The sequence below is a fragment of the Bacillus rossius genome, chromosome 1 (genome assembly GCF_032445375.1).
Source record: "Bacillus rossius redtenbacheri isolate Brsri chromosome 1, Brsri_v3, whole genome shotgun sequence".
Taxonomy (NCBI): Eukaryota; Metazoa; Arthropoda; class Insecta; order Phasmatodea; family Bacillidae; genus Bacillus; species Bacillus rossius.
The window spans coordinates 253,434,068-253,456,859 of record NC_086330.1 but is presented as its reverse complement, the minus strand read 5'-3'; the positions used below and the strand labels follow the sequence as shown (position 1 = coordinate 253,456,859).

The 22,792-nt window shown below is 37.1% G+C and overlaps 1 protein-coding gene across 3 annotated transcripts in view; it reads left to right on the top strand.

The window, feature by feature from the left end:
* LOC134527479 (early estrogen-induced gene 1 protein) overlaps positions 1-22,792 on the top strand; it is a 134,009-nt gene that overhangs the window by 92,075 nt on the left and 19,142 nt on the right. For all 3 annotated transcript variants that reach the window (XM_063360182.1, XM_063360181.1, XM_063360183.1), the window contains one exon: positions 13,392-13,609. In XM_063360182.1, coding sequence (XP_063216252.1) covers positions 13,392-13,609 — 218 coding nt within the window. The remainder of the gene's footprint in view (positions 1-13,391; positions 13,610-22,792) is intronic.

The following is a 22,792-nucleotide window of genomic DNA, read 5'->3' as shown; positions in this document are numbered from 1 at the left end:
ATGCAGCTGCAAAAAAACAAGTAGCATACACAATTGTTTCAGGTCTTGCACCACTATCAAAAATGAAATGTATATGCTGTTGCTAGCTGTGATCATGTTGTTGCTTGTGATGAAAGCCTGAACAGTGTTTATTAGTCAGAGCATAATGGCTATCTACATTAGATTCTAGGTCAAGGGAAAACAAATTTTTGGCTACCAGATACCATAATTATGCATTTTTGTCCAGACGATAGCAAATTATTTCATTCATGTAAAAAATTTTTGGTATACATTCATTTGGAAAAAGTGATCAAGTTTCAATGGATGGTCCCTATGTAAATATGAAATTTCTAGCAAAATTTAGTAAGCAAATGGCAGAATATAACCAAGGTGCAGGTATTGGCTGGCTTTTATTACTCCATTACTTCACCTTGCTATCAAAGGTTGAGGTAAAGCTTCAGGTTTTGAAAGCTGTAAAATTATGAAGAGCATTTATGACTTGTTGTGTCACATTCCTGCTCAGCTGGTTTTGTATCCTTTACAGTTTTCTGTATTATTTCCTTTGAAATTCTGTTTGATTAGTTGATTGGGGGAAGCTAAAGTTGCATACAGAGCATTGAAAACACCCCCCAAGTGTACATAAATATGATATGCATGTTACTGTACAGAAATAAATAAGTAACTGGTAGTGGTTTGTCATTGTTGCTGAATTCATGAAAGATGTGGTGTTAGGTGCAAAATTAGCCATTTTTAAATTCGTTGCATCAGATGTTAAACCTTTTGTGAGGGAGTTTTAGTCTGATACACCCTTATCTTCTTTTTGTAAAAAGTTTTCACTTTTGTCAAAAATTTTAATAGGAAAAAAATAGTAAAACTATATGTTTTAAGTAGTACTAGTTCTATTCTCAAAAAGATTTCATGAAATGAGAAAATCTGTTGCTAACAAAATTAGTTAAATTTTGTTATTACATAATAATTGTGCTCTCTAAAGAAAAACTGTTAGAGTTCAAATATGAGTGCCATAAATTTTTACAGACATTGATCTCAAAAATAATGAATCTTCACATCTAATTGATCAAAGTTCTGTCTTGTTTTGACCCAGTGGTGACTACTGAAGTAATAGTAGCTCAGGAATGTCTGTCATATACATCATAAATGTATTGAAAAAGCAATTGTGTATCTGATAATTTGATTGACAAGGCACTCGGAGAGTATAAAGAATTTGTACCTTGAAAAGTGTCCCAGGTAAACTTGCTGTGTATAGACAAAACGCTGTAACACTTGACGAGTTTTGGTTTGAGCTGTGGGAATTTATTGGTTTTGAACATTTGCCACAATTGATCAAGTTGGTACTAATGTTATCACATTAATATGCAACACTGGAGAGAGTATTTTTTTTTTGTAAAAAAGAAAGCCTATTAGAGAATACAAATAATTATTCTGTAGCAGCACAGCTTAGTTGTTTCATACTGTAGTGGCAGCAGGTGGTACTGAAGAGGTGACTATAGCAAAAGAATTAACCCATGTAGAATGAAATGCATTTGGTTGTTACAAAGATTCAGTAAATAAAGAACAAATAAAAATGAAGATAACCTACATTAAAAACAAGAAAATAGATATGTTAAAGCATTGGGCAAATTGAATGCCCAGAAAACATAGTATAACCCTGATATAACATTTTGAAGGAGGCATAAGGAAAAGAACATTATAAAAAGGAAAATGTGAAACGCCCCTCGTGCCCAATTTTTATATTATTTTAAATTAATCAAAAAGTTCTTGGAAACTGCTGGGCAAAATATTAAGAAAATTTAAAGTTAATTACCAGAGGGGGCACGAGACGGTGAACAAGACAAAATTTACACTCCCTGCACACTAGTAACTTGGGGAGTTCGTGGATCGTTACAATGAAGAAGGTATTTGATAAATAAATACACAACATCGGTAGCTTGGTCTATAGGTTTTCCTACTTTATTATTAAGGAATTTTGTGTTCGCATTATTTAAACCTGACAATAAAAATCTTAGTAATTAGCAAAGTTAAAGGGGGCGCCCCGGCATTATTTAAAACAATACATATTACACCATAACAAACAAATGATTACATTAACAAAATTTCAAATATAGCTCCCAACGATTACATATATATATGTTTCCTCGATTTTACAGATTCTTGAGGATGACGTCCTTAAAGCACTGCTCGCTGGTATCTTTGTTTTATTAATTTAGTTCCTTCTATGCAAGTGGAAAAAATATATATCTCATATCACCCGAGTCTTTCCAGGATGACATCGGACTGTGAGGAAAACTCTTCTAAAAGGGGGGATCAGCTGGAGGTCCCGAAGATCATGCGGGGAGCAATTTCTCTCCTCTGTAACTTCGACCCTGTCTGAAACACAGCCCAAATTCCAAACGAATTAGACCTGCGTCCAGACAGTCATACACAGTTGGCGCGAAAGCCAACAACGGGAATTTGGAAGAAAAAAAAAACTGATTACTCACCAAACAGGGTGTGGAAACAGGGCTCGCGAGGTGTCTCGCGCCGACATCAGGATAACGCGCACCGAAAATTCGCGGATGCGCAAAGGAAACCAGAATTTTTAGAATTAAATATAAATAAAAAAATTTAACTACGCATAACTTTTCTAAAAACTACCTCTGCCTGGCTACTGTACAAATGGGATCACATCCCTTAAGCAACTGACTACATCTTTTGTGCAACCGAAAATCGCAGTTCCCGCGAAAAGCCTCTTAGCGCAGAGGACGCCGAGAACACATGGTCAGCAGCCGAGCTCAGAGAACTAAGTGCCACGATGGCGGACAAGGCTTCTAATTAAAACAGGCGCTAAAGCCCTAGGGAGGAGGGGGGAAGGTTCGGTTCTAAGCCGAAAATTTCCGAAGGAGTCCGAGGTGGGCGTGACAAGAACACGACATGCGCGCTCTCTACCGGACCGAAACGAAGGCAACGAACAATCGACTTCTACAGGCCGCGAGAAGAAAGCATAGTGCCTTATGGCACCGCGACGCTGCTAGAAAGCAGCATAAGGGGGAACTACTTGAGGCGGTGAGCTGATTTGCCACCAGGTGTCATGAGGGTGAGCTCTGCATGCTGGCGACCAGGCCCGCGGTTACTTTTTCCTCCGCTAGATGTCGGGGATGTGTCTGTCGGACCAGAGAGAAGGTTTTTGAGTTAGGCCATCGTCCCGTCCGGTCACTGCTCCTAGCTTGATTTCTCAGAACTAAAGTGATGTGGAGAAGAGAAGGGGGGGTACAGAAAACGCCACTCCGCTGGGAACACAGCTCCACTGAATCCCCATTCGTGACGAGACATGCTATTCTCAGCAGGTCTCTACAAGGTAGCAGCTTGCAGCCCAGGAGCTGCTCTATGCAGTTTTGGTCATGCAGGGAATTAAAATTACAAATTCGGGATGTGACTGCAGGCGAGAGAAATTTCAACCGGGCTGACCATGTCCACATTAGACAGCAAAATATCAGATTGGCCCCCTGGGAAGGGGCTTCGGTCCACTGGCACAAAGTTTAAATCCGTGGCGTACACCGGCCTAACAAAAAGTAAATCACCCCCATTAACAACCAGATAAATTAAATAAATAAGAAACCCCAAAAAATTTTAAAATCATAGAAAAAATTAAAAAAAGGTGACGAAATGCCTAATTTCCGGCACAAATGTTATAAGCAGAAAATATCAATTTTGCATTTTTCAGTGTTTGAACTTGTTACCAATGGATTCATCAAGCTATGTAAACAAATTTAATGTTAAAACCATTGATTGGTACACACAATGATAACCAAGCCAACAATTTTTCAACTTTTCAGCTTCTATTTTAATTGTCTTTAAAGACACACTGCCACATTTCTGTAAAATTGTCTCATGATTCGTGATAATGTTTAGAGTGTGAATGCCTATTTCTAAATCCTTTGCAACTTGAAAATGTGTAATTTTGAGATATATACCTACAAATTAAATAAACTTTTATCAGCTATAGAAAACTGTTAGTTTTTTTTTTTTTTGCCATCATGGTACGGTTTGGGAACTAAAATGTTGTAGGACTACGTATGTACTTCTGAAAACACACTAGAATGGCAAGGAATGGAAGGATTTTTTTCAAGATAAGGGTACCAACAGACACGTAACTGCGAACATTTATACCTTTGATATATTGAATACACAGCGTTAGCCAGCACTAACGTGTAACACTAGTGTTCTGGCACACATTTTGTTTTTCCATACAGTCCTATTTGAAAAATTTACATCCTTGGTATAACAGTGATTTAAAAAAAAAAATGTACAAAAAGTGTAAGTAAACTTTTTAGGATGTTAAACTTCATAGATGGGATAAGTGTTGGAATAGTTCGGTTTTTAAAACTTTTTTTCTTTTTTATTTATTGAATTTTATAAAGAAAACGTTGTAAGTAGGAAATGCACCATTTGGAAAACACGCAGGAAATAAATACATTGTCCTTATGAGGAAAATGTTGGGACTTAAAAAATATGATGTGTTAAGCAGAAAAACATTATAAGCAGGAACATTATAACAGGGCTCCACAGTATACTTACCAATGCTAAGGAAGTTGCTGTGATTGATAATAAGATAAAATCTAGGTGGTATTTGATACTCAAGTTTAAATTTTGTTTTGTTGGTTCAGTAACTCCTTCTAGGTTGGCACCACTTTTGTATAGTTGATAGTTTGCCTGATGTTTTGGCACACCTTGTTGCAGCCATCTTCAAGGCAAATTGATACCAGATATGACCTTAACCCAGAAGCTTAGAAGAATGTACTGACTCTGGCTACAATAGTACAATCTAGATTGTTAGTGTAGCATTTTGAGAATTTTTGTTTATTGATGAGAATGCCAGAAGTAAATGAAAGAGAAACATTTTAATATTGTTATTACTAGTGATCGTAGTCATTAATATTTATTCCTATAGAACTGGAGTTTGTAAATATGTTGCTAGCCATCATGCATATATACAGGTATACCTGCAGTACAGTCTCAAGCTAAAAAACAATTCAGATAATAACTGGAATATTTCTTTGGACATTTATCATTATCCAGATTTTCTGGTAGTCTCCTAACAAACATTTTCAGTGAACTTGGTTGCATTGAGAAATAATTATATTACCCTATTTTATTTATTTGTTAGCAGTACAGTAAAAATATAAATATAATTTGTTTTTCTCTTTTAAAGATTTAGAAACTTACATGTAATGTTTTTACACTGCCTTTTTTTCCGGCACCATCACAAAATCCCTTAAAGCAAGAGATGTAAAATTCATCTTATGGCTTTTTGGTTTAAATTTATTATCCAAACAATTTGACATTATGACCAATGGAATGGTACGGAATAGGATCTAAGCTTTTAAAGATGGCCGTATGAATGTTCATGATGAAGAATGAAGTGTGCGACCTTCTGTCATTTTTGAAGATTTGGTGCAAAAAGTTGGTCAGAAATTGAAACAGAACACACGTTTTATGATTTCGTCATTATATGAATGTTTTCTCCATAACTTTACTGATCTGATGATGTATTTTAGCCACTGTCATGTCACTAGCACTAAAAAATGAATCACACAGCATATTTCACAGTCAATGGGATTCTCAATCTGCAGATGAATTTAAAATACTCACAAACAAACACAAACATGGTCTAATGTTTCTTAACGGCGTTTGTGACAGACCATCAGATGTGGGCACACAGCCAGCATGTGCGGAATGCCGACCACAGCGCTGCAGTCCCCTAATTTCAAACGGTACTTACTTAAAAAACACGCCTCCTATTCCATGACAGTTTACAGTAATCTGGAAGGTTAATGTAGTTTATTTTAACAAGTATTATTTCTCTTTAACAACTATTTTCTTCTATCAAGCTAAATTCTCATGAGAACAATGCTTTCAATATTTCAGTTTTTACATTTTAAATGGAACGGCTTTGTAATTGTTAGGAACAAAATCTGACTACCCAAATCTATAACCGCAATTTGTGATTTAATTTATGCTGCAGTTAAATTTTTTTCTCTATCATAACTGTACTAAGACACTGAATACTTATACAAGAGATAGTATATATTAGAGATCTACAACTTCAACGTTTAAAACTGCGGCTGTGTTTAACGCTCCAAACGGAAGTGCATTTTTTGCAGCCTAATAATGAGTCGAAATGCCTACTTAAAAATCCCACCCCCTTTTCCTGAATAAACATTGTGAGAACGTAAACAAACTAGTTATGGAATGGAATGGATCCACTACTCTAGTGTCGAACACAAGCATCGACAGGCAGCATTCTGCAGTAATTTTTAGCGACATCATTTTTATAAGCAAAATACACATTTTCATTTACTCTTATCTTATTAAGGGCCTATTTGAAAACTTCTCAAAATATCTGTGTGGTGCCTGTTCACGAAAAGCATTTAAAAATGCGCTGAGGGCAGATGGTATTTCTATTTCGTATTTCTTTTTTGAACTGTATTTTTAGGAGATTGAAAAGGTTAAAATGAGTGTTTTCAGATTTTTGAAAGCACCCAAGTACCTTGCATTACACCTTTATCTTCATTTCTCTGCCATCCAATGTTACTGTCACCACTATCAAATTTCATAGTTGTCCTGTGTTTGACGAGAAGATTGTGTGCCAGTTCAGAGCTTTGCGTCTAAAGGTGATACCATACTAAAAGCATCTGCGAGCATTGCGCTTATCATCCCGCCTCACTAACACAGTTGCACTTCTGACTAGGTAGGCCCCTTAATGCCAAATACAGGCAAAAATAGTTACAAAAGCAAGGTCACAACTGTCAAAATTAATAATGATAGTTTTCTTATGGTTGGAATTTGGCTCAGAACATGACATGATAATGAAGTGTGTTGAATTTGTGCGTACGTGATAGAATGCAGGCAAGGACCATAATGACAGCCAGTAATCAGTATCGACAGTCACTTATGCACGCTCACACTGTGGAAAACTATCCGAACCATACAATACCAGCTAACACTGTGAGGGTGCTATGCCGCTGGGTACACATGACGTGACGCCACTTACAGCGATTGGAAAATTAAATGATTCTTACTAACAGGACTAGTATGAAAAATATTTTTCTGACAAGTGATAAATTTTAATTCAAACTTTGCTGTAATTTACAGGAAGTAAAACATAAAAAATGTTGTCAGGAAAATACTTATAACACAAATGGTCCTTTCTGCAAAACTGTTTCCTTATTCATTTAACTTGTCTTAACATTTCATCAAGGAGATTATAACAGACATCTAACACTGTACAAGTTAGGAAAATCAAGGACATAATCCGCAGTGGCCTCTTGTTAAGGAACTACTAAAGCATTTGCCTGGAGTGATTTCGGGAAACTAATGAAAACCAAAATAATGATTGATGAACCGAGATCCAAATCCAGCTCCCCCTGAATGTGAGTTAAATGTGACATCATTGCCCCACCCTGCTCACTGGTGGTAGAATATTGTATTCATTCAATTTAGCCTAAGGACTTTTTCATTCAAGGCTGATTATCTTCCACAGTCCCTTGAAAGATTACTGTATGCACATATAACTGTAGATACTAGTAATTGGTGTCATTTGTGCATAAACATTGTTTGTTGTCGAGGGTGTAAGTTAAATAAAATTAAAATAACAGTAAAAACAGGTAAAATTTTTTTTGAAAAGTTTGGTCATTTTTATGTTTAAATTTTGTGTGCCAAAATAGAAAACAAAAATAAACCTCAAAAATTTCTACTTACAAATTTTTTGTTTATATATATATATATATATATATATATATATATATATATATATATATATATATATATATATATATATACATACACACACATACACACACACACATATATATATACACATATTACACACATATACACACATATATATACACACATATATACATATATATATATAGATATATATACACACATATATATACACATATATGTACTTGGTTTTGGTGCTGGAAATTAGGTATTTCGGCACATTTTTTTAATTGTTATTATAATCTGAAATTATATTTGTAAATTTTATATTATATATAATTTAGTTACAAAAGGGTGATTTACACTTTGTTAGGCTGGTGTACTCTACCTAGTTAAACTTTGCGCCAGTGGACCGAAGCACCTTTTCTCAGGGACCTATCTGATATTTTGTAAGTCTAATGTAGACGTTAGCAGCCCATATGACATTTCTCCCGCTTACAGTCACGTCCCCGGCCTGTAACATTATTTCCCTGCATGACTAAAACTGCATACAACAGCTCTGGACGAGTTGTTACCATTTCTCAGAGACGAGCTTACCATAGCTTTTACCGTCACGCATACGTCTTAGGTTCTCTCCTCGAAAGTCACATTAGGATGCTCGTTCCCAGGCTGGTTGCGTTTTTTGTACCCCCTCTCCCCCACAGCTACCCACCTTGATTCTAAGAATTTAGCCCTGGACCATTGAACTGACGTGAACCTGTCAGGCAGTGGCCGTTTTCAAGGTCGATTTGCCATAAGAAAAAATGTGTGCAGAGATGGACCGCCCACGACATCTAGCGGCAGAAACAGTAACGTCTGTTCTGGTCGCCAGCGAGTGGAGCTGACGCCCGCGACACCTAGTGGTGATTTCGCTTACCTCCTTCTGCCCTTCCCCTTTAGGCTGCCAGAGTGTAGCACCGGCTACGCCATAAGGCCCTATGCTTCCTCCTCGCGGCCTGTAAAAGTCGATTGTATGTTGCTTCCTGTGCCTGCCGCTAGAGACCGCTGCAGTCGCCCTTCGGCGCAAACAACAGAAGTTGTGGCTACGACCACTCGGTCACCTCTGGAAGTTTCCGGCCCAGAGCCGAACCTTCCCCCTCTTTTTCCCTAGGGCCGACCGCCCGTTTTAATTAGGAGTTTTGTCCGCCTCTGCGGCACTTAGTACTCTTGACTTTGGCTACTTACCGCGTCATCTCGGCATCACCTCGGTTAAGAGACTTTTTCGCGGCAACGACGAACTCGTGGGAATAAGGAATGTAGTCAGCTGTGTTAACGGATGTGATCTCAAGTCCAATAATTCAGTAGTAGCCAGTCAGTAGTAGTGATTAGAAAACAAGTCATGTTTTAATTTAAAGTTTTTTAATTTCCTTTTTGATCTTCCTAAATTATGATTTCTGCCGCGTCATCCGCGCAATTCTCGGTCCGCGCCTTTCTGATGTCGGCGCGAGACATCTCCTGAGCCCTGGAGCTACACCCGGTTTGGTGAGTTACTTCGGTCTATTTTTCCTCCCCGAATTCCCGTTTGTTGGCCTTTTCGCGCCGACTGTGTTTGACTGTCTGGAAGCAGGTCTAATTCGTTTGGAATTTGGCTTGTGTTTCAGACAGGGTCCAACATTTAGGCGCCGAAATTGCACCCATCATGTTGTCCATGACCTCCAACATTATTTCTCTCTAAGAAGAGCTTCCTCCCAGCCAGATGTCCAACTTGAAGCCCCGGGTGATATTTAACATATAACTTCTCCCTACCGCCAACGAAACAAATTATTTAAACGAATACCAGCGAGCAGTGCCATAGAGAACTTATCAAATAAGAAAATGTGAAATTGATACTGTAATAAGTGGATGGAAACTAACCTGCTATAAAATGTCATTTTTTATTGTTAACGGTATAATATAATGTCTTTTAATAATATTGGGCCGTCCCCCCTTTGAATTTGAATACCATTTTATTGTGAAACCAAAACAAAAGAGTTAATTTACCTTTTTAAATAAAACAGGGAACCTATAGACCAATCTACTTATGTAGTGTTTATTTATTTATCATATACCTTATTCTATTTAAACAATCCACTAGCTCCGAAGTTGTTTGTGTGCAGGGAGTATAAATTTGTCTTGTTCACCACCTCGTGCCTCCTCTGGTAATACTTTTTTTTTTTATAATTTTGCCCAGATGTTTTCTAGGCCCTTTTTTTTATTAAACTAAAATAATATAATTTTAGGGTACGAGGGGCGTATCAGTTTATATGATACAAGTGGGTATCATATTTACCTCTTTAAATTAATTTTAAAGATTTTTTGTCAGTTTTATATTTAACTTTTTTGTTTGTTTCTCACAATAATAATTTTATCCTCCCATTAATATTTTAAATTTTTAAACAGTTATAACAGTTTTAAGTTGGGATACATTTTGATCTTCATGCCTGTTTATGTTTTGTTTATATTTACATAAGATATATTTTTTTTCTTTGTGATACCTGCAATAAATGAATTGGAAAATGTGTGTTTGCATTTTTCATGTACCTTGAAATATTTTTGGAAGTGAATTGACTTAAAAATTGATTTTGGTGTTTCTATAAATTACAGCAATGTGGAGTACATACTTTCAGGCATAAAATCTTGAGAGTTAAAATATTTTATTTTAAAATTGACCAAGAAAATATTGATTTAATTACTGTTTGATAAAAAAAAAAATGTGTGCGTGGAGTCCACGTACTACAGAAGTGAAAATTTTTTCCTATTATGTTATTAGGTATAGAAAACATAATTCTCTTTGGCTGAGGTCGCAGATCAAAAAAAATTTATATGAAAGTATACAAGTGCTAAATTATGCTATTGGGCAAGTATGCAAGTGTGAAAGTATGCAAGTGTGCTAGTATGTAAGTATGCAAACGTGCAAGTATGCTGTCTCCTCCTCTACCGATTCCCCCACCCTGTACCTAACTATTCCACTCCTCTGATGGTTCCCCTACCACGTACATAACTATTCCCCTCATGGAATCGGAATTTTCGCAACACAAAAAATTGTAGTCCCCTCAGAAAAGAAGTTTCACTTCAAAAGTAAGTGAAACAGCATAAACTTAAAAAAAAGTTTTCTCATTCTGCATTTACACTTTATTTCTTCATACAATGTATGCTCTACCGTGCTCACGGATGTGATTTTTAAGGAAAGCCTTCCTCCCCACTGGATCCATTTTCTTGTTCGTCTCACACAGTTCCTGTGCTAGCCTGTCGACATTCTCATCACGCTGCTGTATTCTGGATTCGCACTATGGTGTTTCCTCGCCGGGAAGGCAAGCACTGTGCTGTGTGGAGTTGCAGTGCACGTATCAACACACTCGTGGAGCCCACTTAAGTGGGTGTAGTATTTCGTCATCTTTTAATGTCACATTGTATTGTGTTGACTGTGTGATATTGTGAGTAGTTGATTGGTTATGAGGTGAAACATTTTTTATGTTACCATCTTCTTCTTGTTAAACTAGGTACATATAATTCTATGTTGCAAAAATTAAGTATGTTTCTTATATTTTACTGTGTTGTTGTAACCATCTAATTTTTTTCTTAAGACCTTTGTCAGAACATTTTTCCAAGGGATCCAGGTATTTTAGTTGCACCTGAGCAACGTTGAGAGAGATGCTCATGCGGTATGCTGGGTTGTTTGGCTTCGAAACGCGACTAAGTGGATGATTTGTTGTGCGACATGTCCAGGGGCTTCGGCAGGCACAAACTGTTTGAGAGCAACCCAAAGCTGCCGATGGTCGCCATCAGCCCCGATGACCAACCGGAGGAGAGCGATGCTATGGTGCTGCCCCCGCCACTGCTGCGGAGAAGTAGCACTGTGCTCGTGTATGTGTGTCCGTGCTTGCGTGTTGTGCGTTCGTGCTCCCTGCTCGGTTGGTGTGTAGATGCATTGCTGCAGTCGCTGTCTGTACCTGCTGTGTGCTTCATATGTTTGAACCAGCCTTATGTAGTGGTTTTATTTTATTATCTTTTGCTGCCTATGATCCTTTCAACTTGCATTTTGAACGTATATCTGCACTTGGCATGTAGTTTATTGGGCTGTTACAATTTTTAAACTAATATACCCACTTTTTAATTTAATTTTTTAATGCATTTTTTATTTTTAGCAATTTTACCTGCAAAGTGATTCCATAAAACTAAACAGTACCATGATCTTAGAATTAGTGGACTAATCTTAAAAAATAAATGCTTAAAATAAAATTGTGTTTATTAAGGTGCTATAAAATGATCTATAAAATCTTTTGTATAAATAATCAATCCTGATATGCCTCTATTCATGCATCACATTTTTGTTTGATTGAGCATTGCTGTTTGAAGGTGTTAATTAACTTATTGTAGGTTATATTCCAGTCATTTAAATACTAAATATATATGTATAAATTTTAGGTTATGTATTTGGTTTTTCACTTATAATATCTTATATTAAAGGGGTTTAAAGATTTCATGTTTTCATTTACACACACACACAGGAATACTGCAACACCAGTAATATCAAATATGAGAAGTTTACCTAAAGTATAATTGTCAGTATCCATCCCAAGTTGATGACACAGTGCAATAAATTGTACTAAATAGCAGTGCTTGAAACGTAGGCAGGCTCACCACCTAGCTGTCAGGGTGTGATGCGGCAGCCACAATCTTAACACACACTCCTTGACGAGGTGATCAGAAGACATTCAGTACCACCTGACACAGTAATCTGGGTGGTGACACCCAGTTATCAGGACACGACACTGTATACTGGCTCTTCACTCTCTCTGCTGGTTTGAGTGTGGAGGCACTGAGTACTACTACTTATGCTTGAAGCCATTTTGAAGAGTCCGTGTCAAGTTGAGAGAAGCCAGGCTTCCTCCATGTAGTGTGCATCAGCGACCGGCTGACCGGAATGTTTTCCTTGCCTGTACATCCTCCTCTATGCCACACTACTAGTCTGTTGATATGTTTAAGTTAACATTACTAGGCTGTGCAGCTTTTTACTTTTTCTTTTTCTGTTTATATTCGTATTTATTATTTGCGATTTAAAAATTTTGAATGTCTAACTTGATGTGCATTACCACTGCAGTTGTTGCCCCAATCACAGGCAGCCGATGAGAGGAGTAGTTTTCTTTTAACCTTAATATAATATTCTATTTAGAGGCTCATTACATTAGTTTTATTATTTGTTTGGTATGTCATCTGCTTGGCCTATGAGGTGGCAGGGTGTTACTCCTGCCTTCACTCCTCAGGTACAGAGCTTACAGTTTTAGGACTCGAGCTGTCTCGTAGGATATGCAAGACGCTTCATGCCTGGCATATGGAAGCTTGTCACTAAATTTCACATCTTTGACTGTACATGTTGTCTCCAAGTGTAAATCTTCAAACCAGCTTTAATTTTTACACATTCACTTATGCAAGTGACAAACAGAAACTCCTTCATCCGAGTGCACAATTGTGCAACGATAGCTTATCATACTGAAAATAGTTGTTTTCATAGCTGCAAATGTTGAAAATTGGAAAATGTTTCGGTAAGCATTACACTTGAAGTGGTAAAAAGAAGTACTAAAGTGGTGTGTTTGCTAAGCATAGTTGGAAGCTGCAGGAGAGGTAAAGGCTGTCGTCGCGGAGCAGGGAGGTACGAGTGGCCGGTGTTGCAGGAACCCCAGCTCGGGCTCGGGCCTCAGCGAGACGGGCTCGCTGGACCGTGCCAAGGCAGCTCTGGAGCGGCGCAGGAAGGCGCTCGACGAGGGGGGCGCGGTCGCCGGAGCCGGTGGGGCGCACGGCCGCGTGGAGGTGACACGCGTCAACCCGGACAGCCTCATCGACGAGCTGCTGCGCTCCACCAACCTCGACCAGACGGACGAGGCGGCAGAGAGTGAGTGCACTTCCCTGTCGTGGTGCACTGCTTTTATTTTATTTACCAACATTAACTTAGACAGTGGTTTGAGGCAATTATGAATGAGTGTTATGGTAAGCTAGGTTGCAAAATACCTTGGCAATGCTGACTGAAGTAATTCATTTATTCCATTGTCAGTCATGAAATTGAAATATTCTCAAATTTTTACAAGGCAGAGTATGTTTTTTTTGGTACGCCCTATAGAAGCAGTCTACATGCATACCAACCTCAGTGTAGAACTTTGGGTCAGTGGAGGGTGGGGAACACACACAATCTCTGTAAACAAATGTTTAGTGAAAGAATTTTAATAATATGTACTTAGCTTACAATAAATGTAAGTCAAGACCAGTTTATTGTTCTAAATTGTGTGTGTGTGTGTGTGTGTGTGTGTATATATATATATATATATATATATATATATATATATATATATACATATACATATACATATGCATATACACACACATACACTCATACATACACATATATACATATATATATTTTATTTATTTATATAAATACACACATACACACATGTATATACATATACATATATACATATATTTTTATTTATTTATATATTTATTTATATTTTCCTTCCAAAAATGAAATATTTTAGTTTGCTGAAATATGATTTTTGCTTTTCAGATAGGCATTCTCACCTTCTCAAAAAATTTTAATTTCATATAAGTTTAAAATTGCGGTATTTTATTAAGTTACTACAGCCAATTTAAAGAATTGCTACATATGCATTTGGAAACAAAGTTATTCAGTGCCTTCGTTCATAAAACATGTTGTACCTTAGACTCATTTCAAAAAATATTATGTGGGGATTAACCAAACTACATAAAAATAAGAACGTGCACTAAGGTATTTACTTTTTTTTTTACATTCAATTGCTTCCCTGAAGAGCAGTGTGTCTGAGAATACGAAAGTAATCTATATGAATATATCAGAATATAGCGGGTCAGATCGGTCCAGCAATGCGATCCAACCATTTTGCGTTTTATGTTAACTTTTGTAAAAAAAATATTGGGTGCTACACACAGTAAGGGATAATTGTGAAAAATTTTACTATTTTCAAATACTGACAGCTTCCAGGAGCACATAGACCATGTATAACCACCATAAATCTATTGTTTCACTTCTATACTTCAATTGCAATTAGTTATTGCGTTTTTGGTGATGTGGGTTGAATATAGACTACCTGAAATGCTTATTCACAATTACCCCAGTTCATAATCATCCCGGAGACTTTCGGTATATAGATGGTAGACTATAAAAATCGTAAATTTCACACAAAACATTTGGCTGTGATAAGTTGCAGAAGTCATTCAAGAGGCAAATTACATTGTTCATATTTACCCCAATACAAACTTTACAATGATCCAAAGATATTCCATATTTGAGCCTAGTTTTATCAGAAAATTATTATTTTATACTACAATGACCATAACAATTAGTCAATAGGACAATAACAGTGAATGATTATTTTATTACCAATTTTAAAAAAAATCAAGAAGCAAATTACTGAAAATGTGTGGAATAAATCACAATTTTTCTAATTTTTACTTCTCTTTCATGTTCAAATGGCCACTAAACTTGTACACAAATTTTCTTCCTGAATTTTCGGATGTTGGAGATGGTAGAGTAGCGTTCACCTGGCTTTTAGTGATGGTCAAATAAACGGACTGCTACAAACCTGTTACAAGTAAAGTTTGCCGCTCAATTTATGATGGTTTGACGGTACTGAAAAATTGAATGACAAACATAATTATTGAGGACAAGCTGCCCGACCCGGCTTCGCACGGCTATACTAATGGAAAAAAATTAAGCCACATCTCCCATTTACAGTAATGGTAAATAAAAAAAAATTCAGTGAAAATTTATTACAATGCTGTATAATGTACCGGAGAGAAAATGAATAGCACCGATGGTTTCCCGACTCGTGCACGCAACGTACAACTGATGTACCCGTACTTCGCTACGGCAGTCTACAGGCAGATTACTCTTGCGCCGCTCATTATACATGCCCCTCCTTGTGGGTACGCCACTGCCGCGCGATGCCCGTTGCCATGGAGACGCAGAAGGCATGAACAATGCAAAATCCTGTTCTCATGCAGACAAAGTACCCACTGTTGCCTGGTTTTAACAACCCATGGGATCTAATTTTCGGAAAATGTTATCCTGCGTAACATAAGGAACATTACTGTGAAGTTTCAAGTCTGTAAAATATACTTATATACTTGTAAAAAAGAGCAATAAAAAAACAAATAAAACACAGAGAGAGGAAAAAAAAAATAGTTTAGGTTTGCGATTTAAAGTGATGTAAAGTATTTAAATACTAATTGAACTCTTATGAGGGTACTGATTGCTTCGTTGTTAATATCACACGGGTGTTTTTTACTTGTATGGGAAAATTAAGAATGATAAGGCATCTAGTGCGTGGCAACAATGTTAATAGGCAATAGGAAATAAACTTCTATGCGCCTGCGGCATTTTCAATACACACTTCTTACGTGTACTGCATGTTGTATCTAACACCCTCCAATGCATTTGATTCTAAATGGGACTTTTAGTAAGGATCCCTAATGTTATTGATAATATAATATAGCCTATAGCCTTCCTCGATAAATTTACTATCCAACACTGAAAGAATTTTTCAAATCGGACCAGTGGTTCCTGAGATTAGCGCGTCCAAACAAACAAACAAACTCTTCAGCTTTATAATATTAGTATAGATAAAGACCTGTAGTGTCTTGACAACAGTTGTACACAAATACTTTATTGTGCTCGGAGAGATTTAGATTGGCATACCAATGTCTCGCCTTGGACCTAAACTCCAATGTTTGTGCTCATTAAAATATTTAAGATACTGTTTGGAAGGGAAGTTCCAGTCCTGGCCCGGACCAACAGACAGGAAATTCAGCTCACACCACATTTATTATTATTATTATTATTATTATTATTATTATTATTATTATTATTATTATTATTATTATTATTATTATTAGTTTTGTGCGAGATCTTGAACCTCAAGAAAATTTTTGAGAAATATTGCATTCTCGAACAGCAAGCGAGAAAAATAATTTCAAGAAAAAAAAGATAATTTTTTTTTTGTTCCGGTAACAACTCAATTTGGTATGGAAACTAAATTTGATATTGATAGTTGTATTCTTATATTTTGAACATTACACACACACTGCCATTATTTTAGTTTAAATGTTTTAAAAATACCAAACACGTCTGCCTGTTTGGACGAAAAATGATTCGGCGTAACACAAAGCAAACATGATGCAATCATTAAGAGATATTAGACTAGCCGATAGTCAACCATCCAAAACCATATCAATAACCGAAACTGTGAATAAAATCTGTTATATGAAATTCCAATTCATCCTGAAAGAAAAACTGCCATATTTAATTTTTAAATTACGTAAGCATAATACATAATAAAATACGTTCGAACCTAACCTACAAAATTGGTTTTGTTTACATATACAATATTACGGTCAAGTTATTAAAAGCATTACCTTTAATTTAGTCATAATATTTTGTTCGGTAATGTTTAATAGCATACTGAAATGTTGATTATTACGGCAAAATACAAATTTTACTTTTTAACGAACAAAAGAGAATGGTGGTCATGCTGCCAGACCAAGTCTGCTTCGCTGTTCCGTTTCTTATTTCATTTCCAATAAAAGACTGCGCAAGTCATGTGATTGTTAAATGGACTGGAATGGAAAGGAATGGATTGAAAACGCAGAACAATTCACGCCCTTGTATTACGTAAAATTACGTGAATGTGTGTGTTCAAACCCGTTGAAAAGGCAGAATAAATAGTATGTTCATCCCATTTCCTTTTCCACCTTTGTTTCACTTCGTCGTAAGACGTCACGAGTAATGAATCCCGCCAAAGCCACCCTAGTATCAATTACTTTGTTTTCATTACAGTACAGTAGAGTCCCGAAAACTCAGCCTAATGTGGACCGAAGGTTGGCTGAGTTTGTGAATATGCAGAGTTATCGGGAATGGTGTTAAAAAGAATAAGTATGAATGCTTCTTCAGAAAATACGGTACTCTACTTGCATGTATTGTTTACTTGAAAATACAACAAAGAATTAACTGTTCAAATACAGTAGAACCTTGTTAATACGTGATGGTCGGGACCGAGATAATCACGGATTACCGAATTTCACGGACTAGCGATTAAAAGTCCGGAAGTTCTTGTCAAGCTTCTCAGACACCGGCGTGCAGCTGGGTTAAGGCCAAGGTCATGTGACGTAACATCTCCCGAGGCTTACTGCGCCTTAGTAGCAGATGGTAAAAAATAGTAAACTCCCCATTATTCGTGTTAATTGACACCCGCCTATGCCCGGATAATTGTAATCTGATAAAAAAAAAAACCAGGATAATCTGTTCAGGGTAAGGGCCGTCTTCGAATTAGTGTCTCGGCTTAAAAAAATACAGCATTGTCTAGCCATTAGTTCACGATCATTTACAACAGCCAAAGAGAGAAAGATAAAATCATGCTGACCTTGCACACATAAATTTTTGGGTAGCCCCCCCCCCCCCCCCCCCCCCCTCCTCCTCTTGGTACAGCCGAATGCCAGCCAGACACGTCACTCCCCAGGCGCCTGCGCCTGCCCTGCATTGTTGGCAGGTGGGAACAAACAAAGGGAGAAGGGAAGCAGAAGTCCCCCTCAAGTTTAAAGAGTGACAAATGTGACAGCTGAAAGAGGGGCGACACAAAGGGTCAGTACAAACAGCCTTGCAGAGTTTGGCGGCCCACACGATGGCTTGCAGTGTTTGCTGGTCACCGCCCCCGTGTGACGTTAATTTTAAGGGCTGACAATTTTTACTTCTCTTTTTTTTCTGCACTTTTAAATCGTCCCGGATTATTCAATTCCTGAATTAGCGCATCACAGATTAACGAGGTTCTATTGTATCTTTAAACGAAGTAAAAGTACGTACTTTATGAAGGCATACACACTTTGCTACATCAAAATGAACATTAATGAATACACAGTGAACAATAATTTACATAATAAGACAGAATTCAGAAAAATACTTCATGAAAGCATAAAACAGTCTGTAATAAAAATTAACTTGCCGAATTTGCAAAACTGCCTAGTTTTTTTTAAAGAAACGTGTAATATCCTGTTGTTTTTCACACTGCACTCTGCATTTTTCTGCTTCATCACGAAGACGACGAAGGAACAGTAAGTCCATTACAGACGCACCTTGTTGATCAAAATACTGAAGGGCGGTTTCGACAGCCTTTAGTCCCTCACTATGTGATATTTTCGGAGTTTGTACGGTGAAGTCCTCATCGTCAATGTCTTCATTTTCCGGCATTTTTTCATGAACTATGACAGCCGCAATTATTTCTGCATCGTTCATAATGTCTTCCTCTGTATCATTCTGGAACCATTGTTCGACGTCATTTTCATTGGCTTCTGCACATCCAGGAACTCTTTTCAGGAGGTCGAGTAAGTTTACATTTTCTGCATCTTGTTCAACAAACTCATTTCCCTCATGATCAAGGCATTTTCGCCAGGAACGAACTAGTGTTAATGGCTCTAACTCGTTCCAGGTATTTGCCACCCATCCAACTACATCCAATAGATTAATTTTCTTTAATTTTTGGATAAGACCTTGGCCATCATCGTTTGCAGAAAGAAGGGAGGATAACAGCTTGCGCCTATATCTTCTCTTGAGACTAGTGATGGGTCAATTCCTGTTTCTTCCCGGTTGTCGGTTCGGTACCGGTTCTTAAAAATCGGTTCTCAGTTCTTGGTCCTCGGTTCTGACTTCAAAAATAAAATAAACATTATTTACACATTATTTCTGAGGTGTTTCAACTTTCAAGTAATAAACTATTTATTTTTTCGATTACAAAAAAGCACTAAAAAGCCTGTATCTAGACTTCCATCTTCAACAATTTATTTTCCTAACACTGAAAAATAATAATTTATTTGTATTGTTTTTTCCTCAATGTTTTTATTGTATGCTTACAAAGAAATGCATTGGCATAATGTTTCAGTCTTTAAAGATGCTATCAAAACAAATTAAAAGGTTTAGTACAGTTTTCAAGCTACAGCAAACACACCAACCTAATGCAAATGTAATTTGTATTAGTGAAAAATAATTCTAAATAATATAGAGAACACTAAATAAAACTAAAAATTACTATATTAATCTAGCAATTACCTCAAGAAAGCTACATACACCCACCTTTAAAACATAGGAATAAAAAGAAAATATTACAATAATGGAAATAAATTAAATGGATGGTGAACTTTCAAAGTATTAAAATAATTAATTGTCTACATCGAATTCAGTTTGTTTGCACAGTCAAGTCAATTACTGCCACACTTCTGATGACATTTCTTACACAATTTGTACTATTTTGCCGGAATAATTATAACTTACAAGTTTCAACAAGCATTTCGTTTGTCCAGTCAATAGTAAAATACATATACCATCCATACACCACTTTGCAAAACAAAACAAAACAAAACAAAACAAAAAAAAACTTTTATCACGTGTCCGCGAGATCTTTGTAAACGCTATTATCACTAAAAACAGACGTGCCTCTTTCAAAGCAATCCCGTTTGCCTAAAAGAGAAAGTTACTAGCCATTCCGCTAGATGGCTGCAGTTGCAGTGAACTTACACTCTACAGCACTGCACAAATGGTAAGCCGTCATTTCACAGACGAGAGAGCCACACCCGAAGTTCCTTGAAGTTCATGCTCACTTTTCTTTTCCGTACCTTAAAAGGTGTATTTATTTGGGATGTAGCTTACTCATACATCATACGCCATTCTAGCTCATTGTATAAACCGGTGTGGCATTAAATTTTGCGGTCGATTAGGATAGATTAGCTACATTATAAATACTTTAAAACATTGTGGATGGTTGGTTATATTAGATAAGTAAAGCTACATTAAAAATACTGTAAAATCATTTTATGGTTGCTTAGCAAATAACTTTTTAATATGTAGCTATCCAGCGCTAGGAAACCGTTTACATGATTTCACAGTATCTTTAATGTAGCTATCCTAACAAATCAACCGTCCACAATGTTTTAAAGTATTTATAATGTAGCTAACCTAACCTAATTGACCATTAGTTATCATGAGTTGTCCAAAATAAACATTCACGGACACACGGCAAACGAAAAATATGGCGGCATACAAATAAATACAGTTTGCCTTGTTTATGGTCTTTCCTTTTATCAACACCGCCATATTTATTTACAATGAACAAAAAAAAACCGAAGATGCACGATCGGGCGTTTGGCTCTCTCGTCGGTGAAACAGAGACACGTTAAGAGTTGCACACATCGAAGAACTACATCTATGGCACTTTCAACTGTTGTTTTGAATGAAAAACGTACTTTGTTTACAGATGTGACGAGAATATTATATATTTTCACGTGTAATTTATTTTATAGTTAGAGATGAATATTATTCCGCAGAAGTCCAAATAAATAATTCATATGTTAATTGAACGTGAGTTGAGCCATTTCATGCTGCAGTTAAGTTGAAGTGAAGGACTATTTTCAAAAAGGGTTTTGCTATACTGCCGGTACCGGTACCGGCACCAACATTTTAGCTGCGGTTCTCAGTGCCCGTTAAAATGCTGAGAACCGTAGGAACCGAGAACCGGTACCGACCCATCCCTACTTGAGACTAACCAAAACTCCTTGGTCCATTAGCTGGCATAACATTGTGACATTGGGTGGTAAAAACATTGCTCGTATGTCCCCATTTTTTAACTTTTCAATGCCTGGGTGCGAAGATGCGTTGTCCTAAATCAGAATAGCTTTCCTTGGCAGGTTCTTAGATTTTAAAAACTGCTCAACAGATGGAACAAATTCTTCATGGAACCATTCTTTGAAAATTGCAAAGCTCATCCAGGCATTTGACTGGTTTTGGTACCAAACTGAAAGTTTACCCATCTCAGTGTGCTTAAATGCACGTGGTTTCTTTGATTTTCCTATGAGAGCAAGTTTTAATTTGTGCTCACCTGTTGCATTACTGCATGCTAGGATTGTTACCCTCCTTTTAAAACCTGGGGCTTACTGTTCATCCTTGAAAGCAAAACTTTGCGCTGGTAACAGTTTATAATTTAACCCTGTTTCATCACAATTGTACAATTGCTCTCCGGTCAAACCTTCAACTTCGATAAATTTCTGAAAGTTTTTCTTAAACTGACACATACCCTCCGTGTCCCCAGATAGTTTTTCCCCACAAATATTAAGCTGACGGACTCCATAGCATTTCTTCCAGCAATCAAGCCAGCCAGTGCTTGCGACAAATTTAGGATCGTTGTCTTTTTTAAATTCTTCATAAAATTTCAAGGCCTTCTCTTGCAAGATTGACCCACTAATTGGCATGTCCTTCTCTCTTGTTTGGCGAAAGCAAGTGTAAAGTGCCTCATTTACCTCATTAAAGACACTTTCTTTCATACTTTTCCTTTCTTTCGATGTTTCTGTACACATTCTCTTAACACACCCCGACTCGATTTCTGTCCGCTTCTTCTTCCAGCCTCCAATCTTACTTTTGCCGACTCCCAAGTCATTAGCTACAGCACTGACACTTTCTCCCTTATCAAGTTTCTTTAATGCTGTCAACTTTTGCTCCATAGACAAGTTCACTTGTTTTCTTTTAACAGAAGATGCCATCGCAGAGTACTGTCCAGCACCCCCAAACTCAGTCACTCACACTGAGATGCGCAACGCACTTAAGAAATTGACTAACACTGGCAAAGGCTACAGATAGACTGAACACTGAATGGTTGAGTGCGCGCCGGCGCCAGACATGTGGGGGAGGAGTGGGGGTGTGGAGCGAGACAAAGGAATGCAGGACCTTGAACGAATCTGCTCGCTGGGATTTTCCCCTTGTCAGGGTGTGGCCGAGTTATCCGGACTGCTGGGTTATCGAGTGCCGAGTTTTCGGGACTCTACTGTACCAGAGTTTCCCGTTTACGCGAGCTACTCTGCGGGTATGAATAAATAATGTGATGCCTGTAAAATGTTATTAAGAATATGATAATAATTTCCTAATACAGTAAAACCTCCATTAACGAATATTCTATTTAACGAAAAAACCCATGCAACGAAATAAAATTTTGGTCCCGCTGAACCTCTATAA